The sequence below is a fragment of the Labeo rohita genome, chromosome 23, assembly GCF_022985175.1.
Source record: "Labeo rohita strain BAU-BD-2019 chromosome 23, IGBB_LRoh.1.0, whole genome shotgun sequence".
NCBI classification, from domain to species: Eukaryota; Metazoa; Chordata; class Actinopteri; order Cypriniformes; family Cyprinidae; genus Labeo; species Labeo rohita.
This window is the reverse complement of record NC_066891.1, coordinates 1,496,767-1,512,791: the sequence shown is the minus strand read 5'-3', so window position 1 is coordinate 1,512,791 and position 16,025 is coordinate 1,496,767. Positions and strand designations below refer to the sequence as shown.

General features: G+C 29.9%; 1 protein-coding gene across 1 annotated transcript in view; it reads right to left on the bottom strand.

The window, feature by feature from the left end:
- Positions 1–910: 910 nt before the first annotated feature.
- The window catches only part of LOC127154651 (collagen alpha-1(XXIV) chain), a 130,506-nt gene continuing 115,391 nt past the window's right edge, over positions 911–16,025 (bottom strand). The window contains exons 48-60 of the mRNA XM_051096329.1: positions 15,593–15,700; positions 15,355–15,462; positions 12,932–12,985; positions 11,131–11,193; positions 10,991–11,044; positions 10,840–10,875; positions 10,416–10,451; positions 8,639–8,665; positions 6,504–6,563; positions 6,260–6,428; positions 5,972–6,081; positions 3,770–3,976; positions 911–1,999 (exon numbers count right to left, since the gene is read on the bottom strand). Of these exons, the coding sequence (XP_050952286.1) occupies positions 1,853–1,999; positions 3,770–3,976; positions 5,972–6,081; positions 6,260–6,428; positions 6,504–6,563; positions 8,639–8,665; positions 10,416–10,451; positions 10,840–10,875; positions 10,991–11,044; positions 11,131–11,193; positions 12,932–12,985; positions 15,355–15,462; positions 15,593–15,700 (1,179 nt within the window). The 3' untranslated portion in view covers positions 911–1,852. The remainder of the gene's footprint in view (positions 2,000–3,769; positions 3,977–5,971; positions 6,082–6,259; positions 6,429–6,503; positions 6,564–8,638; positions 8,666–10,415; positions 10,452–10,839; positions 10,876–10,990; positions 11,045–11,130; positions 11,194–12,931; positions 12,986–15,354; positions 15,463–15,592; positions 15,701–16,025) is intronic.

Here is a 16,025-nt window from a genome sequence, read left to right as displayed (position 1 = left end):
GTATCCATCCAGTTTTTTGTGGCAACCCCATTTTTTTTAACAACTATGAGTTTCTTCCTGTTTCCATTGAGCATTTTTTTATGCAAAACCTATTTTTTTAAATTATTTTTTTTATTTTACAATTTTGTGGATTTTTTAAAGACAATGTAATTCTTGGCATTTCTGTTCAGCATTTTTTGTTATACCACAATTTTTTAAGATTTTCCATCAAAATGTTAAGATTTTATGCATTTCTTGGCATTTCCATCCTGCATGTTATATGATACCCCAACATTTTACAATTTTATTGATTTCTTGTTTCTATTCAGCTTTTTGTGATACCCCAATTTTTTTTTTACGATTCATCAATTTCTTGGCATTTCCATCCAGTGTTTTATGCCATACCCTTTTTTTTTTTACACCCTAACTTGCATTTCTATTCGGTGCTTTCATATGATAACCAACAGAATTTTAAGAAAGTTTTTTGTGATAATACAAAACATTTTGTGATAACCCCAAATTTTTTTTTTTTTTTTTTTTTTTTTTTTTTACATAATTGTATGAGTTTCTTGCCATTTCCATTCAGCATTTTTTATGCAAAATCTTTTTTCCCCTCCTATTTATGTGTTACTTGGCATTTCTATTAAGGGTTTTTCATGCAACCCGGCATTTTTATGCCTTTCTTGGATTTTTTTTTTTTTAAGAACATTGGATTTTATATATAAATTTTTTAAGAATTTTGTGTCATACCCCAATTTTTTGTTTACAATTTGATGTGTTTCTTTACATTTCCATTCAGTGTTCTTTATGCAATATCGCAATTTATTTATATTTCACTTTTTCACTTTTTTGTTTTGTTTTACGTACTTTTTGGCATTTCTATTCTATATCTTTTTTTTTTTAATACCCCATATTTAAAGATTTTATCCGCTTTTTGGCATTTCCATCCAGCATTATATTATACACCAATTTTTTAAGATTTTATGCACTTATTGGCACTTCCATCAAAATGTTAAGATTTTATACACATCTTGGCATTTCCATCCATTGCTTTTTATATAAAACCACAATCTTTGCATTTCTATTCAGCGTTTTTTTATATGAAATCCTAGTTTTTTTTAATGATATTATGCAGTTCTATGCATTTCCATCCAACACTTTTTTTAATGTAATACCCAAAATGTAAAGCCTTTCTCTGCTTTTTGGTGTTTTCATCCACTGTTTTTCTGTTATACTCCGATTTTTTAAAGATTTTTTGCACTTCTTGCCATTTCCATCCAACATTTTTTATGTAATAAAATATACTTAAAACATGTGAAGAACAGCTTGTGTTCTTATATACATCGTCCACTGATTAACTAACTTGTTCAGTAAAATTCCCTTCAAACTCTTGCTCTGTCTTGATCTGAAGGAAAACCTGATTGTAGAAGACAACTGCAAAACACACTGATGCACCAAATGGAGTTTGCGTTCGCGTACTTGCGTAGAGTTTGTTTGGGGCCGGATGCACCTGAACACGAGCACCTGTACGTGAAGGAGGTAGAGCACCGTCTAGAGAGTCCAGGTCGGCCTTTTCATAGTTTGCTAACACAACCTCGTCTGACACTTTATCTAGCAATGATTCGAGATCAAACGCACGATCCGCAGGGACTTCGCGCGAGACTCCGTGCACGTTTGAAAGGAAAAATCACCTGACATACTGAACCACAACAGATAAAACACAACAGCAGTCTCTCAAAACACACGGATGGACCGGCGTCTCGGGTTTGGAGACGCGCCTGTTCTTCGGGCTGGTTTTAGAGACGTCTGTCGTCGCTCGGTTCGCCGCTGGTCTGCTTTGAGGATCGGGACCGTTTCGAGTCCTTCAGTGATTTCACAGGAAGCAAACAGGACCCACTTCCACGTGCCGCCGGTCTCCTGGACGTGAGGGATGGAGACCTTGAATGTCCACGATGGGAAGCTGCTGAGTGTCCTGGGTCCGAAACAGGAATCGCGACTGATGCCAGCTGCCGTCACGCATCTGTTCGGAAAAACAAGTTGCACCGGGTCAAAAGTGCATTATTAAGAGAAAAAAACACAGATGTGTCTATGTTTTCATATCACACCCCCAAAAATATTAGGCATAAATGTAAGATTTATGGACTTGAATTGCATATAACATTTCCATGCATTTGGATTGCAGAGTTTTAACATTAGCCAACAAACTTAATATGATGCATATTTGTCAGTCACACATAAATGAAACCGGTCCGATTTCTTTGAACGGTTTCTAAAATAAGTAGCAAGTTACTAGTAAGATTAATATGTTACTAGCATATTTCTAGCTTATTTCTAACATGATTAGCATGTTATTACTATTACTATTTACTATTACTATTTCTAGCATGCTTAACAAATTACTAGCATGTTGCTAGTCTGTTTCTAAAATGATTAGCATGTTGTTAACAACATTAGCATATCACTAGCATGATTAACATGTTACTAGCATGTTTTTATCATCATTAACATGTTGCTAGCATGTTTCTAGCTTGATTAGCAAAGGTTATTAACATGTTGCTAGTCTGTTTCTAAAATGATTAACATGTTGCTAGCATAATTAACAAGTCACTAGCATGATTAGCATGTTGCTAGCATGTTATTTAACATGAACATGTTACTAGCATGATTAGCATATTATTAACATGTTGTTACCATGATTAGCAAGTTACTAGCATGTTGCTAGTCGGTTTCTAAAATGATTAGCATGTTGTTAGCATGATTAGCATGTTACTAGAATGTTATTAACATGTTTTTAGCCATGATTAGCATGTTGCTAGTCTGTTATTAAAATGATTAGCATGTTATTAGCATGGTTAACATCACTAGTATGATTAGTATGTTACTAGCATGTTGCTAGTCTGTTTCTAAAATGATTAACATGTTGTTAACATCATTAGCATATCACTAGCATGAAAAACATGTTACTAGCATGTTTTTATCATCATTAACATGTTGCTGGCATGTTTCTAGCTTGATTAGCAAAAGGTTATTAACATGTTGCTAGCATAATTAACAAGTCACTAGCATGATTAGCATGTTATTAACATGTTGCTAGCATGATTAACAAAGTAACTAGCATGTTGCTAGTCTGTTTCTAAAATGATTAGTATGTTGCTAGCATTATTAACGTCACTACCATGATTAGCATGTTACTAGCATGCTGTTTGCATGTTTTTTCAAGATGATTAGCATGTTACTAGCATGTTGCTAGTCTGTTTCTAGCATAATTACCATGTTTCTACCATAATTAACAAGATTAACATGTTACTAGCATGTTTTTAGTATGATTAGCAAGTTACTAGCATGAATAGCATGTTGATAGTTTGTGTCTATCATGATTAGCATGTTACTAGCATGATTAGCATGTTGCTAACATGTTTCTGGCATGACTACCAAGTTGCTAGCATGTTTATAACATGATTAGGAAGTTACTAGCATGTTCTTAGTCTGTTTCTTAAATGATTAGCATGTTGTTAGCATGATTAACATGTCACTAGCATGATTAGCATGTTACTAGCATTTGGCTAGTATGCTTCTAGCATGACTTGCATGTCACTAGCATGTTTCTAACATGATTAACACATGACTAGCATGTAACATGTTTTTAGCATGACTAACAAGTTAACATGTTACTAGCGTTTTGCTAGCATGAGTAACATGTTTTTAGTTTGATTAGACAAAGTCACCTACTTCTTAGTAAATTAACAGCAAATTATCATTTTTGGGGCTCTTGAGTGGAGACTCCTCTCACCTCACAGTCGTCCAGAAGCACACGTGGACTCAGAGGCGAGTTTTCCTCGAACACCTGACCGTTCCAACCCCGGAAGCGCAGGGCCCGAGGCGTCTCCGCGTCAACCGTCGCCGGGTCGCCGAAGCAGTGGAGGGAAACGGTCTGGGTCGCCGTGACGCTCAGCAAGTGTAAGAACTTCATCTGGACTTTCCCGACATCAAACGCGGCCTGCGGAGTCAAACGCGCAGCTCCTTACACTCAGTGTTTACATCATCATCATCATCATGTCGGCGTTTTGGCAACTGTATGTTTACGACTGAAGCTGACAAACGATCAGGTTTACAGGAAATCTGCTTTAAATTGAAATCACATTGGCCTTGCGGAGGAAATGCGATATCGCCGCTTCACATCAAACCGCTCGCATTTATTTTCTCTTTAGTTTGTCTGCAATTGCACGAGGAGTAAAACAGTCATATCCTGTCTGCACAGTCATGTTCAGTGTGTCACACATCTGGACTCGCTTTGAACTTTTACAGTAAAAACGAAAGCAGGTTTAAACAAACAAAAAAAAAAAAAAACACAGAAATAATCTCATTTAATGATCAGAATGACCTAAATAAATAAATGCATTTTAATCGATTCTTATCAGTGTTATTTTATTATTTTATTTTTATATTTTCTTTTTCATTTTAATTTTATTTAGAGATTTAGTCTTTTTGTGTTTTGTTTGAGTTTTTGTCTTTTTTTTTTTTTTTTTTTTTTTTATGTGTCTATATAGTTTTTTATTAACTTTTATTTCAGTTTTAGTTTAATTTATTTTTTGGTAATTTTAATTAGTTTTTAATATTGTTTAATTTAGTTTTTACTTTTAGTTATTTTAGCACCTCAACTTAAAATAGATAAATAAAATGAGAAATAAAGTTGAAATAAAAAAGTTTAGTTTTTATATTTTATTTCAGTTAATATTTAGTTAGTTACTACTAATATGAAATATATTTCTCATTTTTTTATTTTAATTAATTTTTTTTTTTTGTAATTTTGTTATGTTTTTTGTTATTTTAAATGTCTACAACATTTTTATTATTTTTTTTATTTAATTTTAGTTTTAATTATTTTAGCATCTCAACTTACGATAAAATGAGAAATAAAATTGAAATAAGTTTAGTTTTTATATTTTATTGAAGTTAATATTTATTTGAAGTAAGTAAAATGTTTTTAATACTTTTTTTATTAATTTTTCTTTAATTTTAGTGTTAGGTATTTTAGCAGCTCAACTTAAAATAGATAAATAAATAAAATGAGAAATAAAGTTGAAATTAAATAAGTTTAGATTTTAGATTTTATTTCAGTTCACATTTAAAGTAAAATGTTTTTAATGCTTTTAGTGTTAGTACGACTATTATGAACAATTATATTTTTAATTTTTTAATTTTAATTTGAACATGTAATTTTTTTGTATTTTATTATGTTTTTTATTATGTTTTTTGTTATTTTTCAGTATTTTTTAAATGTCTACAACGTTTTTACTAATTTTTTCGTTAATTTTAGTTTTAGGTAATTTATCACCTCAACTTCAAATTGATAAATAAAATGAGAAATAAAGCTGAAATAAAATAAGTTTTATTTCAGTTCATATTTAAAGTAAAATGTTTTTAATGCTTTTAGTGTTAGTACAACTATTTTAAACAATTTTTTTCATTTTTTAGTTTTAATTTTAATAATTTGTTTTAGTAATTTTGTTGTTTTGGTTATTTTTCCAGTATTTTTTAAATGTCTACAATGTTTTTATGAATTTTTCTTTAATTTTAGTTTTAGTTAGCACCTCAACTTAAAATAGATGAATAAGAATTTTATGCAAGTAAAATGTTTTTAATACTTTGTGTTATTTATGACTATTATGAACAAAAAAACGATTTTTCTTTTTTATTTTAATTTTAGTATGTATATTTTTTTTTTTGTAATTTTTGTTGTGTTTTTGTTATTTTTTCGTATTTTTATTTATTTTAGTTTTAGTTATTTTAGTACATTAAGTTAAACTAAATTAAAATGAAAAATCTTGGCAGCTAGATGAAATCTTTTCTTTTTTCAGTTAACGTTTATTTTAATTCAAGTGACAAAAATATTTTTTACTGTTTCATTTTTAGTGCATGTTTATATTTCCTTTTACCCTGGTTATTATATGTATATACAGTACTAGTAATGGTTATATGTATATCACACTACCTTATCTGTTGTAACGGAGTTTAAGCAGGTTTGTCCACCTGCGGTGAAGTTACAGAACACCTGGATGGCATCAGACGTGCAGCCCAGATTTGGATCGATCCAAAACAATCCTAATCACCACAGACAAAAAATTAAATTTTAAGCAAAAATATTGTGCAGCACAACTGTTTTCAACATTGTTAATGATGCTGAAAATTCAGCTTTGTATCACAAAAATTAATTACATTTTAACAGATATTCACATAGAAAACAGCTGATGATCAATTAAGTTTGGTTTGTGGATCTCACCGTCGCTCATCTTGTGTTGGCAGTCCAGCAGGTCTCTGCAGAAGCGGGCCGGGTTTTCTCTGGTTCCCAGCGGTGTTTTCATGCTGTCGATGACGCTGCTCAGATACTGCAGTGTCCTGAAGATCTCAGCGCTTTGCTCCGACAGAGAAATGTCTGTGTTCTGGTAACTCTGAGAGCAGAGGAAACGTGTCAGAAAACGTTTTTATGTTACAGATTTTTATAAAAGCAATCTCCAGGTCTTCACCTCCAGCTCTAGATGTGCATTGGACTCCATCAGCGCTTGAACGTCCATATCGATGCGCAACTGTGAGACGGGAGAAAGATGAGTATCACATCAAGAAACCACCTCAAAGAACCTTCCAGAAACTTTCCAGTACGTTTTTTCTATTCCAGTCGTGCGTCTCCTTATAAAGTATGTTTTTATTATTTTTTTGAACAATTACATTTTTTAATTTTACATTTTTAGTAATTTTGTTTTGTTTTCATTATTTTTCAGTATTTTTAAATGTCTACAACGTTTTTAATATTTTTTCTTTAACTTTAGTCTTAGTTATTTTAGCACCACAACTTCAAATAGATAAATCAAATTAGAAATAAAGTTGAAATCAAAGAAGTTTAGTTTTATATTTTCTTTCAGCTAATATTTATTTTAAGTAAATAGTTTTTATACTTTTAGTGTTAGTTATGACTATTATGAACAATTATATTTTTCATTTTTTAATTGGAATTTTGTTTTTGTTATTTTTCAGTATTTTTTAAACGTCTACAACGTTTTTATTCATTTTTCTTTCATTTCAATTTAGTTTTTATATTTTATTTTAGATAATATTTACTTTAAGTAAAATGTTTTAATGCTTTTATTGTTAGTTAAGCCTATTATGAACTATATTTTTAATGTTTTTATTTTAATTTTAATATTTAATTTTTTTTTTTGCAATTTTGTTGTTTTTGTTATTTTTCAGTATGTTTTAAACGTCGACAACATTTTTATTAATTTTTCTTTCATTTCAATTTTAGTTATTTTAGCGCCTCAACTCAAACAGACAAATAAATAAAATGAGAAATAAATTTGAAATAGAAGTTTAGCTTTTATATTTTATATTAGCTAATATTTACTTTTAGTAAAATATTTTTAATGTTTTAGTGTTAGTTATGACTATTATGAACAATTACGTTTTTCATTTTTTTATTTTAATTTTAATATTTAATTTTTTAAAATTTTGTTGTGTTTTTGTTATTTTTATCTTTAATTTTAGTTTTACCTTCAAATAGATAAATAAATTAAATGAGAAATAAAGTAAGTTTAGGTTTTATATTTTATTTCAGCTAATATTTATTTTTAAAAATGTCTACAATGTTTTTACTAATTTTTCTTTACTTTTAGTTTTAGTTATTTTAGCACCTCAACTTAACCCTTTTCTATTCCAGTCGTGTGTGTCCTTACAAAGTTCAGGTTTATTTAAGATGACGTTGCTGTAGCTCAGTGGGTTTGATTTTGAGAAATGTGTCATCGCATCACTTGCTCATCAATGGATGTGAATGCCGTCAGAATGAGAGTTCGAACAGCTGATAAAAACATCACAATAATCCACAAGTAATCCACACCACTCCAGTGAGAAGACAAAAGCTAAAACAAATCCATCATTAAGGCGTTTTAAACTAAAATCTGAGTGCATAAATCCAGCCACATATTTATTTAGAGCTGTCTGGACTGTGTAAACGGTGCTTGATCTGTGCAGATTTCTCACCTAATTCAGACCAGACAACTTTTTCACTGGAGGAAGCGTTATTATGGATCATGGTCTTGTATTTTAGTTAAAAATGTCTTAATGATGCATTTGTTTCAGCTTTTGTCTTCTCAAGATGTTAATCGATGGACTGGAGTGGTGTGGATTATTGTGACGTCTTTATCAGCTGTTTGGACTCTCATTCTGACGGCACCCATTCACATACATTGGTGAGCGAGTGATGCAATGCTACATTTCTCCAAATCTGATGAAGAAACAAACTCATCTACATCTTTGGATGACTTGATGATGGGTGAATTGACATCAAATGTTAATTTGTTGATAAAATAGTCCTTTCATTTTATCATAATTAAGTGACTTTATGCTTAAAACAAGAAAATATGTCTGCCAATGGAGTAAGAACAATAAACTTTTTGTTCACTTTAAGTTTATTTTTAAAGACTTTATTGGCAGATATTTTTCTCCTGAAAATCACTTAATTTTGCAGTGCAATGCAATGTAAGTTGACACTACATCAAATCTTCTGTCAAATGCCTGCATGTACATGTCAAATAATAACGTGTAAATGTTTAACGAGTGCAATAACAGGATTACAGTGAACTGTGAGTCAGATGATGGGTTTGAGTCTTACCGAAGGGCCGGGTAAACCTGGAGGACCCTGTCAAAAAAACACAGGAAATCAACAGAATTATAAACATTTATATTTTAGCTTATGACAAATGAACCCTAATACATGTCTGTAGCTAAATTATAAAGCTATGGTTATGCATTAACACATGCATGAATAAAAGCAATGATCAAAAACATATTTTCTTATTAAGTTGGCTTGAGAAAACTTACTGAGATGCTATTTCAACTATTACTTCTTCTGAGACTAAACTGTTGACTGTAACTCCTCCTACAGCTTTAACTCTACAAACTCCAAACTCAGCCCAGATCTTCACACTGATCTGAAGTTAGTTGTTAAATCTTTTCTAACTGATCAGACTTAAGTTTTTCCTAAAAATTATGATTAAAATTGGGAAAAATCCCATAGACTTACATTTTGACAGAATGTTCCAATTTAAACTCATTCAAACTAACTTGCTAATCATGTTAACAACGTACTAGTAACATGCTAATCATGCTAGAAACATGCTAGTAACTTGCTAATCATGCTAACAACATGCTAGTAACATGCTAATCATGCTAACAACATACTAGTAACATGCTAATCATGCAAGAAACTTGCTAATCATGCTAGAAACATGCTAGCAGCATGCTAGTAACTTCCTAATCATGCTAACAACATACTAGTAACATGCTAATCATGCAAGAAACTTGCTAATCATGCAAGAAACATGCTAGCAACTTGCTAATCATGCTAACAACATGCTAGTAACTTGCTAATCATGCTAACAACATAGTAACATGCTAATCATGCTAACAACATACTAGTAACATGCTAATCATGCAAGAAACTTGCTAATCATGCTAGAAACATGCTAGCAGCGTGCTAGTAACTTGCTAATCATGCTAACAACATACTAGTAACATGCTAATCATGCAAGAAACTTGCTAATCATGCTAGAAACATGCTAGCAGCATGCTAGTAACTTGCTAATCATGCTAACAACATACTAGTAACATGCTAATCATGCAAGAAACTTGTTATCCATGCTAGAAACATGCTAGCAGCATTCTAGTAACTTGCTAATCATGCTAACAACATGCTAGTAACCTGTTAATCATATTAACAACATGCTAGTAACTTACTAATCATACTAACATGCTAATCAATCTAGTAACATTAGTCATGCTAGCAGCACGTTAGTAACATGCTAATCATGTTAAAACAAGATAGCAACATGCTAGTAATTTGCTAATCAAGCTAACAACATGCTAGTAACATGCTAATCATGTTAGAATAATGCTAACAACATGCTAATCATGCTAGTAACATTAATCATGCTAGCAACATGTTAGCAGCATGCTAGTCATGTTCAAAACAAGCTAACAACATGCTAGTAATTTGATAATCATGTTAGAAACATGACATTTAATCATGTTAGCAACATGCTTGCTACCTGTTAATCATGCTAACAATATGCTAATAATGCTAGTAACATGCTAATAACTTGTTAATCATGCTAACAATATGCTATCAACATGCTACCTATCTATGCATCATCTATCTGACAGATTAGCCTTCAAAACATTCAAGCTTTAAGCTTTTAAAGTACTTCAATCTATTTCAGACTGAAAACGTCAAACTTGTAAAATCTTTTCGAACTTTTTCAAACTTTCTGATCAGGCTTTCTCAAGCCAACTCCAAAGTTTGTCTTGACATACTTTTTTTTTTTTTTTATCTAGTTAAAAATGATCATCTTTATTACTATTCCTTAGTGTGATAATAATGTGTGATGTACCTGTGGCCCTGGACTGCCCTGCGGCCCCTGAGGCCCCTGTACAAAGAGATCATCAAACATTCAATATTCACTCATTTATCTAAAACATTTATGCAAACAGTTTAACTAGAGCTACAGTCGTCCTGCTGAAACAGTATACGACTGCTAATAGCACAGGTGATGTGTTGTGTGTGATGGAGCGCTGGCGCCCCCACAGGTCACTGCAGGTACTGCAGCCTCTCACTGAGTACGAGATGAAGTGAGATTGTTTATTCTCTCTGTTCTGAATGAGCAGTTTAAAGGGACGCTGTTACACAACCGTTACACATAAACAAACAGATATTTCATTATACGAGCGGAAGGCTCCTGATGATGATGATGATGAAGAGTTTTGTGATTGGCAGCAGACTAAACAGTGCTGCGATGCGTGACGAACACATCTTACCATCTCTCCATGGCTTCCTTTGGGTCCTCTGGCACCCTGAGAAACCAGCAGAAACATCCTTTATCTGACATTCATCAGGCATCGTTGTAATACCAGTAATAACACGTATGTCATGACCACAGAAATAAAAATAAAGCATCAAAAGACTTACAGGCTTCCCCACCGGACCGATCATTCCCACCGGACCTACAGGGCCAGAGAAACCCTGAAACAAACACCAGCAAACGCCACATTTATTGACTGAGAAGATGAAGAGACGGGACAAATGAGACGAGATGAGACGAGACTGACCAGAACTCCCACCGGCCCTTTGAGTCCAGGAATACCAGTGAATCCTAGATCTCCGTTTGGACCCTGAAACAGAAAAAGATGCACTTAATGACCATTTTAGATGTTGACTAAAAGGGCGACTGGTTGTTTTGACAGTATGAAGTGCGTCTTGTGTTTGTGACCTTTTGAAACGAGGCACACGAGGTGAATATTCAACATTCGAGTCATTTTAACAATGGAAATACTCATGGAAGAAACAAAAAAAAAACAACAATTCATATATGTACATTAATGATTTCCATTTGGTCATGAGAATGAATGAATAAATGAATAAATTAATGAACAAATAAATTTCAAGCTAATATGCAAAATATTTATTTGGGTGTGTAGATTAAATGAAATAATTTAAATAATAAATAAATAAATAAATAAATAAATTATTAATACATAAAACGATTTAAATGATGCAAAATAAATTTGACTTTTTTATATAATGGTGCATACAGAATGAAATAATTTAAATAAATACATTTTTGTAAAACAAATAAAATTATATTAATTAAACTAATATGTTTAATATTTAAATATGAATGAATGAATTAATAAATGCATTTCATGTTAATATGCTAAATATTTATTTGGTGTGTAGATTAAATTGCTAAAAATAATTTAAATAATAAATACATTTTAGGTAATAGATAAATAGATAATAAATAAATAAGTATATGAATAATAATAAATATATTTATTAATAAACAAATACATACATAATAAATACGTTAGTGATAAATAAAAAAAGTTTAAATGATTTAAAATATATATATTTTTTAAATATTTGCATACAGATAAAATGAGATATGAAATGAAAAAGAAAAAAAAATTTAAATAATAAATACACTTTAGGTAATAAATAAATTAAATTCAAATCCTATAAATAATATAAATTATATATTAAATAACTTCTAATGTAAATTCAATTTTAAACTAATGTGTTTATTATTTGTGTGTAAATATTTGTATGATTACAAAATTTAAATTAAATTAATTAAAAAATTTTTAAGAGAGATAAATAGATAAATAAGTTTATTATTAATTATTATTAATTATTAAATAATTTAAAAATTAATTTTAAGCTAGTATGTTTAATATTTGTGTGTGCAGATAGATAGATTTAAATTAAATCAATGGAAATTTTTTTTAATATTTTATTTAATAGATAAATAAACTACATTAAATAAAACATAAATTAAATTATTTAATATCAATTATTTAAATTTAAATTAAATACATTTTAAGATAACATGTTTAACAATTATTTGTATAATACTATTTGTATGATTACAAAATTTGTATTAAATTAATGAAAAAAGATAAGTAGAGATAAATAGATGAATTAATTATATTAAATAATTTAATTACATTTTAATTAATTTCAAGATAGTGTATTTAATATTTGTTTGTGTGTAGATAGATATATAGTTAGATACATAGATTTAAATTAAAGAAAAAAATAAATAATCACATTTGAACTAATAAATAGATAAATTAAGTACATTAAATAATTAAAACATATTCTAAACGAAATTAAATTATTTAAATTGAATACACATTAAACTAATGTGTTTAACAATTATTTGTATAAGATAAAATTGTATATAAAATATATGAAACCGTGTAGTTCATCTGGTTTTAAACGTGCTTGATTAACAAACAGTGTCATGTGTTGATTGTTTTGATTGATTCTCGTTTTCTAGTTTCCTCTCAACCCGGTACGTGACCCGTCTGAACACATCTCCAGTGTGGTTTAATGCCGAAGACTAACCTTGGGTCCCGGAAAGCCCTGCAGTCCCAGCATACCTGCGTCTCCCACCTCACCCTGTGGGAAAAACACAGTCGTTCAGAGCAGCCAATCAGAAAACTGGGTCACCATCCAGACTACAACAACTTCCTGTGCTCGCACTTTTCCCTCTTTACTCTGTCAGATCCTATCGCTGATCTGTCTGCATTTCTGACATTTCACTGACGTTTGATCTTCGAGAGGACGTTATTTTAAGTCGCAAACGTTCATTCATTCACGGCCTGTAAGACGATATTCCCGCTCCGGACGCTCCGAATTCCAGCTTTATTGTCTTTTCCTGAGTTATGCAAGAAAGTGGAGCAGCTCGTTTGTCTCATGTTTACTCAACGAGCTGCTAACCATCACTCAAACTCTTACATAAGAGACCCGCTGACATTTAGACCAAATCCAGGAAAAAAAAAAACCCTGGAGTTATGATAATCTGCCACAAGAACGCAGTCAGACGGACAATTTTGGGGTAGAAAAATTAGTAAATTACATGATATCAGATTCAACCTGATCCCACAGTTATATTAGTTTCACTCACATTAAAGTTATCACATTTTACTTTTCATTTTCATTTTATTTAAAATTGTAGTTTTAATGTCTTTGTATTAGTTTATTTTTTGTTTTCTTTTTAATTTTAGTAAAGTTTTAATGTTTTTTTAAAATTGTATTATTTGTATTTTATTTGTATTATATATTTTTTAAAAACTTAAATTTTTATTTAAATTAAATTTAAACACATTTTTTCAAGATTATATTTTAGATTTTCATTTAAACTCTAGTTAAAGTTTTAGACTTTTGTTGTGTGTTGTTATCATTTTTATTATTATTGTCGTTTTTAGTTTATAGTTTAGTTTATATATTTTATTTTCTGTTTTCATTTTAAGTTAAAGTTTTAATAGGCTTTTATTATTTATATGATTTTTAAATTATTTATTTAGTTTTTAGTACTTCAAGTCAAATTTAACAAAAATCTGAAATGTTGCCTTATCTACGTTTTTATATATAATTTATTTTATTGCAGTAAACTTCTGTTTTGTTTCAAATAATGAAGTTTTATTTTTGTAAGGTTTTAGTTTTAGTTACCTATAATAACCCTGCGTGATCCAAACCACATTCATACACATTTTTATTAACGAAAATAGATTAAAACCAATTAAAAACAAAATAAAAATCTGAACTAAGTAATTTTTTTCGCATCATTCAAGATATGAATTATTTTTTTCATTATTTTTTTTTAAATACTTAGTTTTCAATATTTCAGACTTTTTTATATAGATATAAAGAGCTTTTTTCTACCATAAATAGAAAATATATACCTTGAAAAATTTTCTTTATAAATTTTTTCAAGATTTTATTTTATATTTTCCATTTTCATTTAAACTCTAGTTAACGTTTTAGACATTTGTTATGTTTTTATCATTATTATTATTATTATTATTAAAACACCTTTTAATTATGTCTTATAATTAAAAGGTGTATAATTCGTTTATATTTTTCTATTTTTTGTTTTCATTTTAATTTTAGTAAAAGTTCAATATGCTTTTTATTTTTATTCTAATTTTTAATTTTTATTTTTTAAAATATTTATTATATTTAATATTTATTTAAATATTTCTATATACACTTATTTTTATATATAAAGAGCTTTTAGCTAGCACAATTTGAAAATGTAAACCTTTAAAAAAATTATTTAAAGTTTAAGATTTTATTTTATATTTTCCATTTTCATTTAAACTCTAGTTAACGTTTTAGGCTTTTGTGTGTTTTCATCATTTTTATTATTATTATTATTTTTAATGTCTTTGAATTCGTTCATATTTTTCTTTTTCCATTTTCATTTTCATTTTAGTTTAACAGGCTTTTTATTTTTAGTATTTTTTTAACTATGTACTTTTTATTTTTATTATTTATTGTTTTACTTATTTTTTAATTATTAATTTTTAAAATATGTATTATTTAAATATTTCTATATAAATTCATTTTTATATATAAAGACCTTTTTTTAGCATAAATCGAAAATGTATACCTTTTAAAATTTTCTTTACAATTTTTTAAAGACTTCATTTTATATTTTCCATTTTCATTTAAACTCTAGTTAACGTTTTAGACTCTTGTTGTGTGTTTTTATCATTTTTATTATTATTATTCTTTTTAATATGCCTATATAGCTTTTATTAATTTTTATTTCAGTTTTTAGTTATTTTAGTACTTAAAATGTAAATAAGAAATACTGACATGGAAACTAACCAAAATTAAATATATATATATATATATATATATATATATTTTTTTTTTTTTTAATTATATATTTAATTTCAGTTAATGTTTTCCCCCCCAAGTAACAATTATTTTTTTAATGGTTTTAGTTTTAATTAACTATAATTAGTAAATGTACTCACTGGTTGTCCTTTGGCACCTTGCTCTCCTTTCACGCCCTGGTCTCCGGTCGCCCCCTCCATGCCTTTAGCACCCGCCGGTCCTCTGTCGCCCGGTAAACCCATCTCGCCCTGCACGGGTCACAGAGGTCAAAGGTCAAGTGTGCAAAATAAAATGTGCTGCATACTGCTAATTTTGTCATATATAATACATTATCAAAGCAAAACTAAGAAATAAAAGGAAGAATTCTTCTTTTTCGACCTTTGCCCCCGCTGGTCCTCTTTCTCCGACGACCCCAGGAAGTCCGAGCTCGCCCCGCGGGCCAGGAAGTCCCGCCCTCCCCTCCAGACCGGTGTCACCGCGCTGACCCTGCACACACGCGTCAATCAAAGCGGCGGCCAATCAGAACGCAGTATAGAATCCAAAACATTGTTCAATACAATTCCTAGAACAACATTGTGCAAAAACACACAATTTGAACAAAAAAGAGAAAAACAAGCTCCGAGCTATAATTATAACAGATAAAACACAAAGTGAACTGATCGATGGCTTTGCATGTCAGTCGGATAAAACATTAAACTTCCTCAACGCTTTAATGTGCTGAGACCAAGACAAGGTTTTCATTGTGGAGAATAAACACATCAAAAGAGCCGGAAAGAGACCGAGTTGATGAACGACAGCATTGGCTCTGGGA